This window comes from Mus caroli, unplaced genomic scaffold, assembly GCF_978045245.1.
Source record: "Mus caroli unplaced genomic scaffold, Mus_caroli_1 scaffold_5, whole genome shotgun sequence".
In the NCBI taxonomy this organism is placed as follows: Eukaryota; Metazoa; Chordata; class Mammalia; order Rodentia; family Muridae; genus Mus; species Mus caroli.
The window spans coordinates 37443214-37457334 of NW_028227260.1; the positions used below are offsets into that span (position 1 = coordinate 37443214).

At 40.2% G+C, this 14121-nt stretch overlaps 1 protein-coding gene across 2 annotated transcripts; it reads left to right on the forward strand.

Annotated features, from left to right (window-relative positions):
* Nucleotides 1-4485: 4485 nt before the first annotated feature.
* Nucleotides 4486-13783, forward strand: Tspan6 (tetraspanin 6). 2 transcript variants are annotated; one of them, XM_021153336.2, is made up of 10 exons: nt 4486-4514; nt 6802-6998; nt 7122-7318; nt 8208-8396; nt 8727-8801; nt 9948-10046; nt 10419-10553; nt 10900-10983; nt 12755-12859; nt 13597-13783. In XM_021153336.2, the coding sequence occupies exons 3-9, from the start codon at nt 7232-7234 to the stop codon at nt 12821-12823; spliced, it is 738 nt and encodes a 245-aa protein (XP_021008995.1). In that variant the 5' UTR covers nt 4486-4514; nt 6802-6998; nt 7122-7231; the 3' UTR covers nt 12824-12859; nt 13597-13783. The 2 variants fall into 2 exon arrangements, with proteins under 2 accessions (XP_021008995.1, XP_085694160.1); XM_085838034.1 differs by lacking the exon at nt 4486-4514 and adding an exon at nt 5716-5730.
* The last annotated feature ends 338 nt before the right edge of the window (nt 13784-14121 follow it).

Sequence of the window (14121 nt, forward strand, 5' to 3'; positions counted from 1 at the left end):
TGTATGATACAGGGTCAGACACACTTGGAAACCTTCCCATTAATGACTTAAGTTTTTGTTTTAGCTCTTTTAGAATGTTTTTTATATAATACATCATGATCATATTTTCACCTCCTCCAGTCCCTCTCAGATTGTATCCACCTTTCTACCCACCCAACTTCTTTTTTTCTCTCTATTTGGTTATAACTTTCTGGTAAGATTATGTTTACCAAAAAACCCCAAACATTCATGTGTATGTGTAAGGCATAAGGCATCAAACCTGGGGCTTTTTGCATGCCATGGGAGCATGGAGCATATCCCTTCCTTCCTAAGTACTTGCCTGAAGAATTAAGATTAATTTCCCATACCATGAATGGAAGGAAAGCATGCCTAGGGAGGCTTTTCTGAAAGGTTCTTTAAATAAATCTAAATAATCTATCCATGGCAAGGTGATATTTATTGCTAAGCTGTTTTTCAGCTGTCTTGGATGGAGGGCTATTCATCACTGGGAGCAAGCTTTCTTTGTCTTTTTTTCTGGTAATGACATTATGTTTATACCCTTAACCTACTCATAGTTAACATTTCTATCTCTTGAAAAGTCAGTTTAGGTGGACTTGGTGCTATAGGCCTAATATTCTAGCACTTAGGAGTCTGATGCAGGGGGAATTGTGAGTTCCAGATTAGCCTAAACTACAGAGTATATTGCAGGATAGTCTGGAGTAGATAGGTTTAATTATGCTTTTTTAAAAAAATCAGTGGTTTCTGTGAAATGTTATGTTTTGGATGTGACATTGCTATTGCACTCATGAATTCACAGCAGGGGTGTCTATGTGCACAAGACCTGCATGAGAGTGCCCATTGACATCCTATTATAGACAAGGAAGGGGGTTGTTAGGTCCCATCTACCAACCACATACCCTGAAGGGGCACTTAATGGTCTCTGGGGAGAGGAAGTCATATTCTTCAGTGGTGCAGCCACTGGTAAGTTGCTCTAATTCATAAATAGCTCCGCTCAACTCACTCATGCAGGCCACCCTAATTAACTGCATCCAATCACAAAAAAGCTTGAAAGCAGAGTGAGGACTTGTCAAGAACAGAAAGGAATTTGGTGTGTTGTGGGTGGGTGGGGGTAAATGAGGTGAGGAGAGAGGGAGATATGATCAATATATGCCCCTTTCCTATAAAAAATTAGTTTTCCCTTAGAAAATTTCATACTAGAGCCCCGTGTTTACATAATTCCACTCCTCCCTTCCCTTTCTTGCACTCCTTCCATACCCTAGCAACATCCTCTCATATGCATAACCTCTTATTCAATCCTAAGTGTTCAGCTCCAAATGTACGCACATGAGCAACATTAAATGGTGTCTGTAGGTTGTATGTAAATAATATATGTGTGTAACAAAGGAAAAATTTAAGATCTCTATACAATTGTGAAAGAATCAGGGTTTTTGTTGTTGTTGTTGCTTGTTTGTTTGTTTGTTTTTTTCCCAAGGCATGGTTTCTCTGTGTAGCCCTTGCTGTCCTGGAACTCACTACATAGTCCAGGCTGGCCTTGAACTCAGAGATCTGCCTGCCCTCTACCTCTTGAGTGCTAGGATTAAATTGTGTGCCACCATGCCTGGCTAAGAATCTATACTCTTTCAAAGGAAAAAAAAATCAGTAGTTGTAGGGAAAAAAATTTTTTTTGCTCTATGTATATAAGAGCTTCTTGATCTTCAAGAGAAGAATTGGGTCTATAATTTTACAAAGTTTACAAGTAAGCATGAAATCGATTTTTATTTCCAAACCACCAGCTACATATATGTATTGAATATCTAGCATGGGTTCAAAAGTGTGGTACAATATCAAAAAGTAAAAGGCATAATTTTGCCTCATTATTTAATAAAATATTACCTTATAAATTTTTATAATGTATTTATTTAATAAATTCATATATAAACAATACATCAATATTTAATAAAATGTGAAAGAGTGGTGGGCAGAATGTTGAATACAACAGATAAAATCCCTGATATCTTGATGTTCATTTATAATTAATTCAACAAATATATATATATATATATATATATATACTCAAAAACTTCAGGGAATCAAAAAGAAAACAATCACATCAAAGGAAAATGTGCTTACTGACCTCTGAATGTGCTTGGGGAATTTTTGTTGCTCAGATCAAATAAGGTAAGCATCAGTGAAATGGTGTTGAGCAAAGAATGCGATTTTTAAATCTTGCATCCAGTTCCCAGAGAATTTATGTGAGTATCGGAGAGAAGGATGGCTCAGACAATTGGAAAACAATACAACACCAATAGTAATAAAGTGCCAAAAACTTTAGTGTAGTTTCTGTGGACTCTAGGCAGAGGCCAGAAATGGGGAGGTGGGGAGTGGTAAGGGACTTTGGTGTATTCTCAGACAAAGGAAATGACGTAAGTTGAGGGCCACTCTTAGGTTATGGAGGGTTGATGGGCAAGATGGTTCAGGGGAGACACATTTAAAAAGTTCAATGCATAGGTTAGGGTCAGAAGATCTAAAATCATGACTAGGAAAAGTGAGTGTATGCTCTCTCTCTCTCTCTCTCTCTCTGTGTGTGTGTGTGTGTGTGTATTGAGGGATGGGGGAAGGAATAATAATAACTTTTAAGCAGATTGTTGATTTCTAAAATAACTCCTTTACTAGCACTGGCTCTGCCTTTGACTTGGCATAAGGAACAGTCTGAGTCCCCGGTCTGACCTAACATGCCATACTGTCCCTCTATAAACAAGTCCACATCTGTCTTCAGGCTCCTTTGGAGAATTTATCTCATTATTCATCTCATTCCCAACACACTGCAATTTGATCCTTTCCCTTAACACGGTTATGATTTTGCACACACAAAATCCCTCCCTCTCTCCTTGGCCCGCTGAGAACCACATCTCCTGAGAAGCTCCGGCTCAGCCAGTCAGAAGGAGTTTATTTTCCTTCTTTGTCCTCCCACAGCTTCATTTGCATACATCTCAATAATTTTATACTCATCACAGTTATTGCCATTGTTCTTGACTTAGGCCTGATCCCTAGTAGACTGTGAGAGCCTAGTGGGCCCTCTCAACACTTCTTCATGTTTCCAGTACCCACCAGAGAGCTTGGCACAGACTAGGATGAGGATGCTCCTGCAGGCCTCATGAAAAGAAGGGCACATGAGAGGGAATAACATTCCCATAAAGCACAAGAAGAAGATTATCCTCTGAACAAGGCTGGCTTCCTGTTCCACGCCAACCCTTTGAAAATGAAAGCTATTTCCTGTTCTCAAAGTCCACTACCACCCCATCCCAGTGACAATGTTCTCCCTCCAACATCCCTGCCCTCTAACTGTAGTTAGTACTTGTAAGCTGACCACACTCTGATATTAATGGACAAGATGAGTTCTGCATCATCCAGAACACCCAGGGTTAACCCCCCCCCCCCCACACACACATCTACAACACTCACTCTGTGTGGAAAATACTATGCTAGATACTTTGGAGTGAACACTTTAACAAAACCACTTCTCTTTGTGTTTGGTTAGAAAGAAAAGAGGAGACTACAGACAAAATCCATACTAAATTTATTGAAGTCCGATATCATTTCAAGTTAAGAATGTTAATATGAAGCCTCTAAACATTCAGTAAGGGTTATTCTCTTTATTCTCTTTAAAATATTAGATAGAGTTACTTGGGATCTCAATGAAGCTCAAGGAGGTACATATATGCAGGCGAAACACTTACACAAGTAAAAATAAATAAAGCCAGGAGTGGTGACACACACCATTGATCCCAGCACTCAAAAGGCAGAGGCAGGCAGATCTCTAGTATCTACTAGTTTGAAGCCATTTTGGTCTGCATAGCAGGCCATCCAGGGCTACATAGTGGACCCTGTCTCAATAAGTAACAAGTGAATAGAAAAAATAGACATAGAACAGACAACTAAAGAAGAAATACTTAGAATTTCCAAGAGAAAGTAGGGAATAAAAAGATATAGCCATCCAGAAAAGTGAGTTTAACACTGTCTATGTTGAGCAATTGACGAAGTTATAATGTATAAGATGATATAACATCCTATTTTAAATGTTAAGAAAATAACTGGGAGATGCTTTTAAGTTTTATCCTATGTATTTAGCCAAGGGAAAGTGAAGGCGTGTAAGAAAAGGGATAAGGAAGTAAAAATGCTAAGGTTATGTGAGCAAAAGGTAAAATGTACTTTTTCTGGCCTTTTCTGGTTTCAAAGACAGAATGGGAATGCCTGAAGACAGTATATAGCAGCTCAAATTAATTTCCCTGTTTGTGACAGTGAAATACTGGAATAATTTAGACTTTTTAAAAAAAATTTAAGTTAAATAGCCAGTCCTTGAGCAACTAATAGGCTGTTACTTCTAGACCAGCCATGATCTTACTGAGCCATGTGCTGAACAGGGATTGGCTGAAAACTGGGTGAGGTCATCAATTGTGTCCTAGGTGCTCTGAGGGTTTAAAAGGAGGCACAGTGGCCCTGTCACACAAGCTCTTCTGTAGCTGCTGGACATCTAGGTAGGATGTAGAGTAGGTACTACAGTAACTGACTAACGCTCTACATTAATATTGGAATGTGGTCAGCCTACGAGTACTAACTACTGTTAGAGGGTGGGGATGTGAGAGGGAGAATATTCTGGGATGGGGTGATGGGGGACTTTGAGAACAGGAAATAGCTTTCATTTTCAAAGGGTTGGTGGGGAACAGGAAAACAGCCTTGTTCAGAGGATAATCTTATTGGCTTAGTGTGGAGTAGACCATTCATGTTGGCAAGGCAGTGGGGAATGAGGGCTTAATAGAGCTTGGGGGTTGGGGATTGGAGTGCCACAGAAGAGATCTGACTTAAAAGAGAGCTCTTGTTTCTGATGCATCCTGTCATGCGCCAAAGAAAACCATTTCAACTTAATCTTGAAAGTTAAAGGAATTTGATAGGAAAGAGATACAAATCTCCCTGCTAAATGTTGAACGTAACAAAGTAGCCAAATATTTAAGGAAAATATTTTCTTCCATTTTTTTTTTGGCATCAAGTGTATTGTTGCCCAAAATGTGGAGAAAATAACCGATTGAATTAGAGAAAGAAAAAAAAGATCAGATGCTCTGCCTCACCCCTTGGAGGCAGTGTCACTACCTGGGTGATTGGACTGTGGGAGCTAAGGCAAAAGGAAAACTGAACTGTCCACTCTAAGAGCAAGAAGGACTGGTGGCAGCAGACCCTTCAGGGACTCTACAGAGCCCCCATTTGTGATTCAGAGTCTAAGCAGCAACACTCTTGGCTCCATCTGAGTCAAGATAGGTGTTTGTTTTTATATTAGTCATGTCTCACTGCAAAGAGGGCCCCATGTCTGAGGCAGGAAAGAGAGGTATGCTGGGCTTAGTCTTAGGCAAGGTACTTGGGCTCTTTGAGCCTGGTTTTCCATCTGTAAACTGAGGAGGGTAGTGGATCCGAGCTCATAATAGAACTTTTGTGATGTAGGTGCAAGGTAAGAGGTATCAAGGGCTTAGCAGCAGTGGCTGGTACATGGTGCTCAGCATTGCAGTCAGCAGTAATACTTGAAAGAAGGAACTCATCTGATGGCCCAGAGAAGCATATGTGAAGTTGCTTTAGATGGGATTAGCTGTCCTTTTGGTTTGGTTTGGGATCCAGACCCCAGCCTACATTTTAACTGAATTGAACTGTTGGATTTGTTGGCACGGCAGGGGACAAGCTGGCCCAGCAAGGCAGGAGTGGTACAAGGTGTTGTGGCCATAGGAACATTAATTTCCATGTGGGCTTTCAGTTTAGTTTGGCACTGGCTGTCCTTCAAACAAAGCCGTGTTGTGAGTGGCAGAGGAAGGGAGAGAAGGAACATTAACACATTCTTGGAAATAAGATGTGCCTTTTAGTTTTAGCTGTTTTTTTTTCTTTCTTCAGCCACACAAAAATTACTTTCCTCTTAGGCTTACAACGAAAATGATTTCAAAGTCATGGAACAAATCTAAACTTCAGAAGAAAACTTTCTATTTAGGATGACAAAGAGTTAGCAAGACTTCCCTTGCTCGTTGTTGTTTTTAATACAGGAATCCTCAGATAGGGTCAGTTAGCTTCAGAAGGAAGCTTTGCATATTCTTAAAGCTTCCTTGCTCCAGCTGCCTGACTGTAGCTATGGTAAATGTATTCTAAAAGCTGAATGTCTGTTTCCTGATGACTTTACCTCAAAGTATTTATGGGAGTATGTTCTCCCCAGAGCAAAAATATGCACACACACACAGAGATGAGAGAGAGAGAAAGAGAGACACTCCAGTTTCCATACAGTTTTGTATTGCACCTTTGTACTTTTGCGATAAAATTTAGTATAAAGCCTGGGAATGAAATAACTCATTTTCCAAATGTTATTTTCTTGGACTGCAGATGTGTGGTTGGATGTTATAGGAACTGGTCCTAGGTCAATATTTAAACCACAGGAAAGCTCTGCATGATCTAGTCAATGGAACTTTCTTGCCCTCTGCTTCTGTAGTAGCATATGTTTCGAGCAAACTTTCAAGTAGAAAAAAAAAAAGGAATCTCCTTATCTTTCATGAATACATAACCTGGCTGTAAAGTCTGTATTGAATACGAAGTAAATATTGCCTTCCAACCCTATAGCAATACCACACACTTAACCATCTCTGCATCACTTCATTAATTCATTTGTATTTATGTACATTTTATATACGTAGTGTGAATCTGATTAGAAGAAGAAAATATCCTTATGCTGTTCTCATGAGAAGTAAAGATCGTATTCAAGTGGAGGGCAATCTGAATTTTGCTTTTATTCTTTTCTTTTAGGGCACTAGGGACCTGGGAGGCTGGACCTTCCAACACTGCGGGCAGTAATAGACAACTTATGAAGTAAAAAAAGACTCGGAGGAGAAGGTTAGGTGGGAAACGGGAAAGATTCCATAGAGGAGCAACAACAATACCAAAAGCCACCACGAACAAAAAGAAAAAAAGAAAAAAAAGAAAAAAAAAAAAACCATACCGAAGCAAGTATTAACCTTTAGTTTTCAGTAACGATCAGTAGGGGGCGTCCGATTGTTGCAACTTTCCGGGCAGCCTCCTAAGAATGACCCTCTAGAAAATCGTCTCCTGTTTCCGGTTCTTCTCAGTTGCAGATACTCGTGAGTTTTCGGCAGTTTCCGTGGAAACTCGGAAACTCTCGCGCCTGGCAAGCTTGAGCCGATCGCCCAGTGCATCTGCTCAGGGTCTCCGGGTAGTCATGGCGTCCCCATCTCGGAGGCTGCAGACCAAGCCAGTCATTACTTGTTTGAAAAGCGTTCTCTTGATCTACACTTTCATCTTTTGGGTGAGACACGGGAACGGCTGGGGAACTCTCGCTTAGGTGGTGGGTGTGACTGGGAGCCGAGAACCTCGGGTCTGGAGTGGGATGAGCTTTGGGCGGCTGTGGTTCCAGAGACCCCAGCCTTGGGCACGAGTTGGCCTAGGCCACAGTGGCGGGGTCCCCGAGTTGGGAGCTGGGGTGGGCGGCACTGAGTTGGCGTTGGGGTCTTGATGTGAGATGACTGGTTGAAGTAGGACCCAGATGTCTGAGGAGATCGAGGTCGGAGCGGGAGATGAAGAAAGGGGATAAGGCCCCTAGAGCACACGAGGTGTCCCTGAACCTTTCCTTTGAGGGGTCTTTTGCATAATAATATCTCTCTTTTCACTGCTTCATAAGAGGGGAGTTTTTCACAGGTAAGTATGGTGTGAATCTATTCCTGCCAGTCTCTCTCCTTGGGTTTTCTTTTGTGTACCATCCTTTTGTATCCTATGTCCATCCCAAAATTGGGGATGGGGGATTCGAGAAGTTTCTGGAATCCAGAAACGCTTTTAACCCTTCCCTCTTTACAAGATGGTTTTCTTTCTCCGACTGGATTAAATTGCTTGAGGAAATTTTCATTTCTAGACATGTATGCCGCAGGGAATGTATTTTACACAACGAAACGGATTCATGCAGTTTTGAGATGATACCTAGTACACAACCCGCCTTTTTTTTTTTTTCTTTTTTGCAGAACCCTTTCCTCCTACCTCTTCCATATTTACCCACCCCATCCCCCCATATCCTAGCCACTGTGCTGTGGCAACTGGGCTGTTAATTCTCAGAAGCATTGTGTCTTAGACGCTTCCTGGGTTTGTGATCAAGGACTCAAGCTTGTACGGTGCCTGATTGTTTCTTTCTCTGGTTTCTCACATAGATCACTGGTGTTATCCTTCTTGCCGTTGGCATTTGGGGCAAGGTGAGCCTGGAAAATTATTTTTCCCTCTTAAATGAGAAGGCCACCAATGTGCCTTTTGTGCTCATTGGCACAGGCACTGTCATTATTCTCTTGGGCACCTTTGGTTGTTTCGCTACCTGTCGAGCCTCTGCCTGGATGCTGAAACTGGTAAGTCCTTGATTTCTTTAGAATGCTCTTGGTTTTCCTAGAAGATTCTTGTATGTTCTATAATTTCTTTGTTTCTTGGAATTGACCGTAGCTGTTTACACTTTTTTCCATTCCTTATGGAAAAAAAAACAAACTACCAGTCCCCCTGCTAGCTTCCATATTTAAGTAGAGCTTTTGATATTGCCTTCCCTGCTCTTTTCAATAAAAATGTGTTCAATTGATTGCTCAGAACTCCAGCCACCTCCCTCTTTTCCTCTGTGATATATGAGTCTTTTGGTCTGAGTCTTGTTTGTACTAACTTGAACTTTTTAAAACCTTTTCATCCCACAGTACGCGATGTTTCTGACACTCATTTTTTTGGTCGAACTAGTTGCCGCCATTGTTGGATTTGTTTTCAGACATGAGGTAAGCCTGACTTAGACAATCATACTATGTTAAAAATTTGTCCTTTTGTCTTAGATAAATAGATTCCATAAGTGGCCCAGTTTGATAAGCTTTCAATATGTTTAAAACCATTTGAAACTGTATTTCTTTTTTTTTTCATTTTTTATTAGGTATTTTCTTTATTTACATTTTAAATGTTATCCCCTTTCCTGGGCCCCCCTCCCAGAAAATCCCTATTCCCTCCCCCTCCCCTGCTCACCAACCCACCCACTCCTGCTTCCTGGCCCTGGCATTTCCCTACACTGGGGCATGGAGCCTTCACAGGACCAAGGGCCTCTCCTCCCATTGATGACTGACTAGGCCATCCTCTGCTATATATGCATCTGGAGCCATGAATCCCAACATGTGTTTTCTTTGTTTGGTGGTTTAGTCCCTGGGAGCTCTGGGGGTACTGGTTAGTTCATATTGTTGTTCCTCCTATGAGGCTGAAAACCCTTTGAAGCTGTATTTCAAGCTAAGCTTTCAACCTGCAGCTGACAAGAGTGGCTTTCTAGTAAAAATTGGCAGGATGATAATCACTAGAAGAAAATTATAACCAAAATCACAATAATTTCTAGTTGTAATTTGGTGTATTAAAGTGGAGTTTTAGAGCTTTACTAATAGGAAAGTAAAATACAAAGTTTAAGGCAGAAAATTAATACCTTCCTGTGAGTCCCATTTTGAAAAGACACAATTAATGCAAATCATCAAAGGCTTAATATTCATATATTAAAATCAAGTAAAGACAGTACTGTTGAGAAGCCGTTTATCAAGTAGGGAAGGTGTATTCAAGTACTATTTGAATTGTTAGTGCAGGTTCATTCTGTAGGCATCCAACTTGTACATGGAGGAAGATTTAGGCTGAGGGGTGGAAAGGCAGTACATAGGGGCCTTTGAATAGGTATATGCACCTTGAGCTTGTAGGTATTATATTGTAATATTTTCCTTGATAGGCCTTTCAGCCAAAATTATATTCCTTAGTAGTTATCATCAGACCATTGGACTTAATTACCACATATCAAAGATAGAATGATTGGCCAGAAATGAGAATTTCTTAGTTGATATAGAAACCCAAAGTATTTTCTAGAATATTTGTTTACTGGCATTTTGTTTTTTTTTCGGATCCAGATTAAGAACAGCTTTAAAAGTAACTATGAAAACGCTCTGAAGGAGTACAACTCCACAGGAGACTATAGAAGTGAAGCTGTAGACAAGATCCAAAGTACGGTAAGTGGTTAGAGCTGGGGTGTTTTCATTCCTTATCGCCTCCAAGGAAAGGATGGAGCTAGGCTGCTGGGTGTGTCCCACTTGTATGGAAAGGCGGTGTGAGATACCAGCACATTTCCTTGTTCTCTTCCTTTCCACTGACGTCATAGACAAATACTGTTAGGGCCAACTAAGACAGGGCCGTAAAGGCCGTCTAAAACCCATGCTTATTGTTAGAATCAAGTGCCAGTCTTTTGAATAAATCAAGAAGAGAGATCACTGAGTATAGTACATATTGTTTTGGGCACATATTACAATAGAAGATGGTGTTAGGCTAAATGGTTGCCAGCAAACCAGTCATATAAACCAATGCTTTTTACATTTCTTTCTCAGTTGCATTGTTGCGGTGTCACCAATTACAGAGATTGGAAAGGTACGAACTATTACTCAGAAACAGGATTTCCCAAGAGCTGCTGTAAACTGGAGGGCTGTTATCCACAGAGAGATGCAGATAAAGTCAATGAAGAGGTAAGGGTCCTTTTAGGACTTTTTATTTGACAGTATTTGAGGGTTTAATGGAATCCAAAATGAACTCACTTTTTACTCCATGAATGGATGTAATCTGAAGCATGTAGGGAAGCCGGTACTTCATTTCCTATAGTTAGCAAGTCCAGTGCATGATCCAAAAGATGGAAGCAGCCGAGACTGAGGACAGGTGAGACAGGCTAGGTTTCAGTAACGTGGTAAGCAAAGGCAATCACTGTAGCTCAAGACCGTCTTCTGTGGCCAGCTGAATGATCAAAGTAGTTCTTACCAGGAAGAAAAGCACAGCTTTCTTGACTTGTACTTAATGTCTTTTTTCCTCTCCTGTTAGGGTTGTTTTATAAAGGTAATGACAACTATAGAGTCAGAAATGGGAGTCGTTGCTGGAATTTCTTTTGGAGTTGCTTGCTTTCAGGTAGGTTTTCTTTGTTCTTTGGGAAATATCTTATTCTTATAGGTATAAGAGAAGTTGTTGTTGTTGGTTTGTTTTGGGTGTGGAACTCAGGATGTAGACCAGGCTGTCCTAGAACTCAAGAAGATCTTGAAGATCTACCTGCCTCTGTCACTCAAGTGATGCCATTAAAGACATATGCCACCATATGGTTTCCCTTTGGAGACATGCTGAAGGTTTTACTTCAGGAGACTGGATAGTGAAGACAATGTAAGAGAGGTCTTAGGTTTCACAAAGCAGTCAATTACTTATCACAGGATAGGTTTTCTTATGGTGAAGTCTTGGGACTTAACGTTGGATGTATGTTACTGATTTTGTTTATCATTGACTCATTTCTTTCTTTAACTGGAGGATTTCCTGAATCCTGCATTTTACACGACAACAAATAACTGTAAATTTAGCTAGGTGGTGGTAGCACACGCCATTAATCCCAGCACTCCAGAGGCCAACACAGGCGGATCTCCGAGTTCAAGCTCAGCCTGGTCTATCAAGCAAGTTCCAATACAGCCAGGACTGCACAGGAAATCTTGTCTCGAAAATCCAAAAACAAACAAAAAAAACAAAAAAAACAAAAAAAACCAAAAAAAAAAACCAAAACCAAACCAAAAAAAAAAACAAAACAAAACAAAAACCAAACCAAACCAAACATAAAGCCCCTCTAAATTTTAATTCACACTGTCATAGAAATCATGCTTTGAATCTATAAAAGAGCAAGAATTCAATCCTAGCAATAAGCATATAGCATACATACATACATGTGTGTGTGTGTGTATGTGTATGTCTTGAACTAACAGCCTTATAAATAGATGTAAGCACTCTACCACTGAGCCACATCCCAAACCCAGTACATATTTTCTGAAAGCAGTTAACTGTGGGAAGATATAATACCCTCATAGTTGATCAAAACATGAATTGATAGGACTATTTACTCTGCGATCAGTCAAGGTTCTATGACTTTATTAGAGTCTTCCTTTCTTGGACTGCAACTGCCTGGTGGTTTGTTTATAGATCATACAAGCCTCTATTTCTTTTGTGCCTATTATTTTGTAATTTTATAGATTGAATTTCTTCTTGAGTTGTGCTGATCACTACAGCATGACAAGTTTGGTACTGTGATTTGGAATGAATTTTTAAAGCTTTTTTTTTTTTCTTTACACATTTAGCATTATAGAAGACCAATTGGTAAGACCAATGCAAGGCTGGCCCTAATATATTTATCAAGGTGCATGTCTTACCGTCTAAATCTGCACCAATGCAACAGCCATGGGCCTCCTTCATTCTAATTTTTAGACAAAATTAAAACCCCAGTCGTTCTCACTAGATTTAAGTCCTCACACGAGGCTAAAGTCTGTTGTATTGAACAGCACAGGTGCATCCAAAAAAGTGACTTGTCCACATCAGTTCGGATTTTCCTTGATAAAATGCTTATTCTAGACAATACCATCATTTTCTTTTTGGTAGCTGAGGGCTTCTCTAAATCCCAGGACTTTTGAATTTTCCTTACTGTCCTTTGTGAAGTTCCGGGTCACTGTTAGGGAAGGTTTTTTTTAGAATCATTGGATGTGACCTTGGCACTGCAGAAGCAGCTAATGTAATCAGGACAATTCAAGGAAGGAAATTACTGGTAAATTACAAATACAATGAGAATGCGTCCATATCCTGAGCTCTTCAACCTTGACAGATCTGCAAGTTTGTGTGTGTAAATGTGTAATCTTGGTTCGTATTTTCTCTCCAGCTAATTGGAATCTTTCTTGCCTACTGCCTGTCTCGTGCCATAACAAATAACCAGTATGAGATAGTATAATCAGTACACATGGGCTTATATCTCCTCAGTTTTAAGGTGCGTTCATTTTGGTTCTTAATGCTGTTTATATTGATATCTATGTGATATTAATATTTACATATTAATTATGAATTAACTTTCCCAAGGCCTTCTCCAGTAGCTTATTTAAATCTTGTTGGTGTGGAAGCACTGTTTAGGCAGGTCAGGTTTCTATCTGCAAGGCTGGCCTGAAAGTATGTATGTAGCTTATCTGTGGTTACTTTTTCAAACATCTGGGCAATAAAAGAGCTTTTCTGGATTTAAGAGTTCACTTCCACTTCTCAGCCTAAAGGTCTTAAGAGGTCTCCTTTCTCATGGATTTTGACCTAGAGGGAAGAGAAACAAAGAGTCTAACTTTGACCTTTATGTCCTTTAAGTCATGAAGTGTTAAGGAAAATATGCCCTGCTCTTGACTGGTGTTAATATTTCCTCTAGACCTTAATGGTCATTCATACAGCCTTAGTGCCTAATAGTGTTGCTTTCTAGGTAAAAAGTTAATTTTTTTGTAGACTAGATTTCAGTGAGTTAAAGTTAACCTGGCTTAAATAAAAAACCAGGTGTGGGGGACAATTGTTACTGGCTGAATTAATCTCCAGGGTACCTGGAATATTTGAACTGGGGCATGACCTGGGAGCATTGGGGTGGGGGTGGGGGGCTGCACTAGCAGGAATAGACCAGAATGCAGGCAAATGCCGATGATGAAATTAGGCAACAACTAAATTAACTATGTTTTCTTTAATTTTTTGGACACCAAGGTTACCTTTGTGAGTTATAACAGCGCCTGGATGGAGACTGACATCTGCTTAGCCTGAAAAGCTACACCAGTAGGCTGATTCAATCAAGATACTTGTGTATTGTGTTCTGTGTCCACTTTCTGTCCTATTCTTACACCCTTGTATCTCTGAAACACTGGAAGTGCTAGTAAATTGTAAATGAAAATAATACCGTGTTTCCCTTGGATTTGATTTCTCAGTATAGGAATTGTGAGAAGTGCTGTGAACTTGCCATTTCCCTAACAGTGTCACTGATGGAACTTTAACCCCTATGAATTTGTCGTTGATGTAGTGTGATAGAAAATTGGTCTCCTTGAGTGGGCCTTGTACTAGTCAAGATTGTCTGGCTTGATTAATCTGCTCCAAAAAAGGAAAACATTTCCTTAGCCTCTGCTGATAGGCGGAGTTGCATTGTATAATTTCATTCCAGCTGGTCATCGGATGGTGCCCATCATTGGCGTTCCTGCGTGGTGGTACCAGTCTCAGGCTTTGGGTGCAAAGGACAGA

What these genes read in the sequence shown, in the direction of transcription:
- Tspan6 (XM_021153336.2), top strand. Translation starts at nt 7,232, where the DNA reads ATGGCGTCCCCATCTCGGAGGCTGCAGACCAAGCCAGTCATTACTTGT. An exon ending in TCTACACTTTCATCTTTTGG is followed by an intron (nt 7,319 to 8,207) that starts GTGAGACACGGG and finishes TTTCTCACATAG; the next exon opens with ATCACTGGTGTTATCCTTCT. An exon ending in GATTTGTTTTCAGACATGAG is followed by an intron (nt 8,802 to 9,947) that starts GTAAGCCTGACT and finishes TTTCGGATCCAG; the next exon opens with ATTAAGAACAGCTTTAAAAG.